This window comes from Myotis davidii, unplaced genomic scaffold (genome assembly GCF_000327345.1).
Source record: "Myotis davidii unplaced genomic scaffold, ASM32734v1 scaffold162, whole genome shotgun sequence".
Lineage (NCBI taxonomy): Eukaryota > Metazoa > Chordata > Mammalia > Chiroptera > Vespertilionidae > Myotis > Myotis davidii.
This window is the reverse complement of record NW_006300036.1, coordinates 1,770,291-1,776,290: the sequence shown is the minus strand read 5'-3', so window position 1 is coordinate 1,776,290 and position 6,000 is coordinate 1,770,291. Positions and strand designations below refer to the sequence as shown.

General features: G+C 37.9%; 1 protein-coding gene across 1 annotated transcript in view; it reads right to left on the bottom strand.

The window, feature by feature from the left end:
• Positions 1-783: 783 nt before the first annotated feature.
• The window catches only part of ADGRL2 (adhesion G protein-coupled receptor L2), a 277,155-nt gene continuing 271,938 nt past the window's right edge, over positions 784-6,000 (bottom strand). The window contains exon 25 of the mRNA XM_015572119.1: positions 784-5,042. Coding sequence (XP_015427605.1) covers positions 4,288-5,042 — 755 coding nt within the window. The 3' untranslated portion in view covers positions 784-4,287. The remainder of the gene's footprint in view (positions 5,043-6,000) is intronic.

The window sequence follows — 6,000 nt, the reverse complement described above, 5'->3', positions numbered from 1 at the left end:
TGATCTATATAACATTAAAAGCCAGGATACCCAATAGCATTTCGGAATGTGTTCAGAAAAATTTTACCAGTTAAAATGTCTTTAAAAATCTGACTTCTGAAGCCTTCTGAGAAACTGCACACTCAGGAAACAGTAACGCCATCAGGGAAAGGATGAAGACTCCAGTGGCCATAAGAGATGAGGGGTGGTCTGTTGCCAATATTTGAAAAACACTTACAGTTCACTTAATTAGCCTAATTACATGGTGCTCTTTCAGCTTATTATTAATGCCCTCTGACAGAGATATGTTACCCTGGCCTTGAACGCATGCTGGCCACAGTGTGTTGAGTTGAACTTGGATAACATCCAGGAGCTTCCATCAGTCCCATACATTTTGGAACAGAGCATCCGTGATATGCATGAAGTGCATGTCGGTTAGAAAACGTGATGTTCTTAAACATTAAAGTTTTTGGCTTGGTGCATTTAGCTAATTAATGTGTTTCTATGATCATTGGGAGACTCAAAGTGACATAATAGAAAATTCCCATTCCATACCATTCAAATGATAATTAAGGCAGCCATGAATTAATCCCCAAACCCAGAACCGTTCACTCATCCTTCAGCTATTTAAGGACTGCTCAAAATCAGCTTGAAGCAGTTAGCATGTGATAAAGCATTTTCACCAAAAAACACCCTAATTTTATTACCCTGTGAAGCAATCCTCATCTACATTCAACATGTCAGTACCTTTTCATACTGATGTTTGAGAGTTAATGCAACAACTTCATGGAAAGAGAAATAATATCTGGAACACAGGTAGTTTTTTTTTATTTGTAAAACACTGCAGGAATAACTGTCTTTAAAGAAAATTTCAGTATCAATAAAATACGAAGAGCTGTTTTCATTACAAAAATTCAACTTGTATGCATTCTTTCAAGTTTTTCTACTTAGGTTATAACCACAATAAAATTCTTAGTGAGTTCAAGTTCTTTACAAAACGTTCTATCCCATGAGAGCATCATAAAGGTCAGTTTGAAGCCTGAGGTTCAAAGTTGAATTGATGGAAAAGTACATTTTCTCCTTTTTCATTTAAATAAATACATAAAGCCAGGGTCCTGAAAACAGTTATAATACACATGAATATTTCTTTGAAATTTGGTAATGAATTTGTGCGTGATGGTTTTTTTGCGGGGGAGAGAATAGAGATGGGAATTTTCTGTCAAATAATTGTTCCTTTACTTTAAAACCAGTTGTTCATACTGGTTAAAATATTACATGGAGCTACCCTCAAATAAACGTGGATGAGTTGTACTTGACAACACATTTAAGTAATTTTACACTTGTATGGATGGATTCTCTTCCACATAAATGATTTTAAAAGCCTGTAAGATGAATGTATACAGTTGTTTTCTTTTGTAAATAGAATAAACAGGACTAAATTTTAAAATAAGTCAGTCTGAATTAACCTGTATGAAGCTACAGCTAAAGCCAATGTTAACAAGCATTCCTTTTTAACAGACCAGTAGAGTAACTGTCCCTGGGAAGAGTTACAATAACGTGACTTTATAAAAGTTCACAGTTGTGACTATCACACAGAGAAACAATCAAGGATGTAGAAATTGTATATCCAGGTGAAGTCTGGGCAGACCCAGAGAACCTACTGGGGTAATAAACAGAGTAATGCATCAGACAGTAGATTAATAATTTTAAACTTAAGAAACTAACTTGTACTAAGAAGCCTAGATGGAATTTAAGGCAACATTTCTATGTGTTTTTTTTTTTTTTTAAATCAGTTTTAAAGACAATTTTTCTTTTGGTGGCAAAGATGAATGATAGCTTTCAGATTCTATTCTCTAATATAAAGACTCATAATAAATTACTTTTTCTAAAGAGAATATTAACTGTTTATATACCACATACTTGTTCACATCATACCAGTTTTAAGAACTGCTTCAAGAGAAATAGCACTCATTGAATAATCAATGTTTTTTTTAAAAAAAAATTGGTAATTCATTACTGAACCAACCTAATCCTACTCAGTTTGTATACTGGGACATACATATCACACAACACTGTATAGTTCCAGGCTTTGAAAGGAAAAAAGCATAAACTAGAAAATTAATATGTTTGATTATATAATCCTTCTAGCAAATAAAATTTTGTAAATGACTGAAGAGTTTTAGCCAAAGAAATATGACTATTCCTCTCAGAGAATTGTATCTGTTCGAATATGAATATAATGTCTTATAGTCAATCTCCAACTTGTTAGGTAACTACATGTGAATACACTCCTTCATTGTTACCCTACTATTAAATATTGATCCTTTATTATATAGTGTCTACCTTACTATAGCCACATTTAGATATATAAATATATACTTGAACATTTTTTCTCATTACTCTTTTTTAAACTCAACAGGCATGACTAAGTGTGTCCACATAAAATAAAGTGATTTCTAACTTGGTGGGAGCACTGGGGAGAACCACTAAGCTGTAGAGGAATTCGGTATAAACGCTTATGATGTGGACAGGAAACATCTACTTGTTGAGATTCAATTATGATTTTTGAACCTTTCCATGATAACAAATATTGTCATTTGCAGCTCCCTTATAGGGATACTTATAATCCTCACACTGTAAAAGTATGTTTTAGGAATTTCTTCTCAATAGTGCTGAAAAATCAAATTTTTTTTTATGATGTTCAATTTGACTGCACAATTTGCAATCCCCCCTTTTTTCATTATTATTTTTTTTAAGTTCTGGTGCAATCCAACAAATACAAAGCTTTCAGTATGATTCTTTGTTGAAACTTATTGGCCAAATTGTGAGCATGGGTAATGAATGGATAATCAAAATATAAATATATTATATACTTTTTAGCATATAAAGCCATCCAGCAACTTAACTGTATTCTTTTCCATATCCATGAGTTATAATATGAAGGGATCTAAATATATCCAAGGGGGAGGGGTGGGAGAGGGCCAATGTGTTAAAGCCAATTGTGTATCATACATAAAAGTGCACGTTAACTACTTGAAAAAATTCACATTTATTTACTGTCAAACCGTGTTAAACTTTACACTGGATATTAGTGATGGGCTCATTATTAACAGGTTTACACAAAGGGATGAAAAGAAAAGCAGAATTTGGCTGAAACAATTTACATTTCATTAGAACTTTATCATAAAATAAATTAATTACTAAATATAGGCAGAAGGAATATGGAAGAGTAATATTTATTTTTATTTTATTTTAAAAAAAAAGAGGCACCTTTTGTTCACTAGCAAGTTTGTGAGAAGTGCCCAGTGCCCTCTCTGCCCTCTGCTCAAGAATAAACGGAGGGGCGACACGCAATCTTTTCTAGGTTTCACCACGGTTGTGCAAGGCATGGCGTAACTGGCTTCAAAGACTTTTCTCCCCATAGAACACGTTCTTTTGGCAATAAGGAATTTAAATGTAAGGATAAAACTAACATGTCAAAGCAGAACACTTGTATACAGTGGAAACTAAGTGACAATGGGCAGAACCATGACAAAGTGTAAGAAAAAAACATAACATGTGCAACCAAGAGCTTTTCACAATATTTTCTTCAAACTCTTTAAAATTATTCTAATGACAATTCTATTTCAGTTGGACACAAATGTATTTATTTTACCCTAGCAATAGAACAAAATATAATTTCTTTAGCCATTTTTTTTTTCATGAGAATAGTTCATTGTACAGTTGAGGAAACATACGAAATAAGGCCTGTGGCTTGATTGCTAGTGGTTAAACATGGTTTCCATCTTTGCCTGAATGGAAAAGATTTGCAGTGAACTGCAAACTGCTGCAGAATCCCTCTCCTGCTTTTCCAAGTCTTGTCAGGAACAGTAAGGTACAGTAAGTGTGTCCCACAGGATTTTAAAGCCTACGTCTTGTATATAATACAATGCAGGCCTACAAAAAAATGGTGCAGCCATATTTACAAATTTAGTTCGCAAACTGCTGCGGTAAAATGGCTGGAAAGTTGCGTTTTGCTCGCTTCACAATTTCTCTAAACAGCAGCAGAATCGGAAAATACCTGTTTGGCATCTCTTTTCTTTGTAACAAATAATTCACTTTAGTATACTCTGTGTATATACAAAGTTTTTCTTGTATGTTTTATAAAAATTCACAGAACGGCAAGGTTCAGTCATCTTTTTTTTTTTTTTTTACACGGGAGGAACCACAGGTCATCAGGGCTGTCTGTGCGGCCGAGTCTGCGTGGGGCCCACGGGCCTCGCTTTGTGAATACTCGCCGGTGGCCCTCGGACCGCCCCGGCTGAGCTATTAAAGGCTGGTCACCAGCTGCATCTGCCCTTCTCTCACGTCCCCTTCGGGGATGCAGCCTTCCTTGTGAATGGGGATGATGTACCCGTCGCTGTTGCCCCTGCTGATCTGGTAGCACGTCTGGAGCTGGTGGCCAGCCCCCAGGTTGGGCATGCTCTTGTAGTAAATGTCCTCGTTCTCGCTCCTCCGGGAGGGAGACAGGTCTTCCTCCATGTCCGGGCTGCTCTCCGGGTAGGGAGAGTCTCTGAGGTTGGGCATGCTCGTGTAAAGAGAGTCCCTGTTGGGCGACTGCAGGTGGTCCTCGGCCTCGGAGGTCAGCTGGGAGACGTAGCTGTCCGTGCCCTCGGGCTTCGCTTTCTTCTGCGGCTGGTACAGAAGGGAGTGAGTCCGCTGAGGGATGAGCGGGGCCTCCAGCTCTCGGTGGTGCAGCTCCAGTCCTGGGTGGTCGCCATGCATGAGAGAGGATGCGTCGGCCACGATGGCATCATCCTCGCTGCTGCTCCCGCCTATCACAGGTTTGACTGGGAGCGTGAGCTCCAGGTTGTGAGTCTTGCTGCTGCCCCGTAGGTTGTTGTGCACTAGCTCTGAAATGATCATTTTCTCAAAAGCGGTATCATTCAGACTTAGTCCACAGTCCACGACCTGCACGCCGTCGGTGTAGTCCCCCTTGCGCAGCGAGTAGCTGTTGTTGAAATTACCATTTAGCGGTAGAGTATCCATGGCACTTGTATCCCTGGCATTGTTCAGTGAATGTCCTGAAACAGACAACGGGGTTTCCATTATTGCCACTGATCCTTCCTCAAAAAAATCATTAACTCTTTGGCACAAAACGTTTTAATGTCGTTCAGGACAAAGTTGTATTTGAAAGCGGACACTTGGAAAGTGCCAGGCTTTCCCGCATCCCCAACTGTAAACAGTTGCACCCCCTTAGGTATCTAATATGAAAACGTGTAAAAGAATAATTCTGTTTTCCAGGGAAGGAAGATGGCATACTGAGTATTACTTGATCAATTAGGGGAGACAGTAGTTAATCGATTTTGGGTCAAATCTCTGACACAAAAAAAGACTTCACTCCATGCCCTTGCATAGTTAATGCAAAGCAATTCATTACTGACAATTGCATTTTAAAGTACGAGACTATGATTTATAAAAATAAAATTAACATAATTTGTCCTAAACAACACTAAATTAAAAAGGAATAAGTCACATACGAAAACCAAAGGCAAATGTACAACACAAACCCACGTAAGTGGCAAGCAACTTTTTTTAAACAACATCTAACATTTCCTTTTTTCTGGAGATGAAATTTAAAAAAAAAAAAGAATGAAAAATATGGACAGATACAAAGAATTCATGTTAAACAAAGACAGCCATCTCTCATACGGACCGGGCCAGGGGCCCACAAGCACCATCCAACAACATGACAGGCAGCAGGTGGAATGACTCACTTTGGACAACTCACATCATGTCTGTCTGCTCAGGCTATCTGGCCTAAGAGTAGCTGATATATAAAAGAAAGTAAAATGATTTATTGTAACATGATGAAGAATTTCTAAGCTTCTCAGCAACTTAGTCAGAGCAAGGGTTCAACAAATTAGGTTACCAGCAATAGCAGCCTTTCCCGTTTTGGTTTAATAGTTCTTATTGTTTTGATATGTACTTTGGAAACGAGGACTCTAATAGCCATGGCCCCAGGCTCCTAATGGTCAAGGT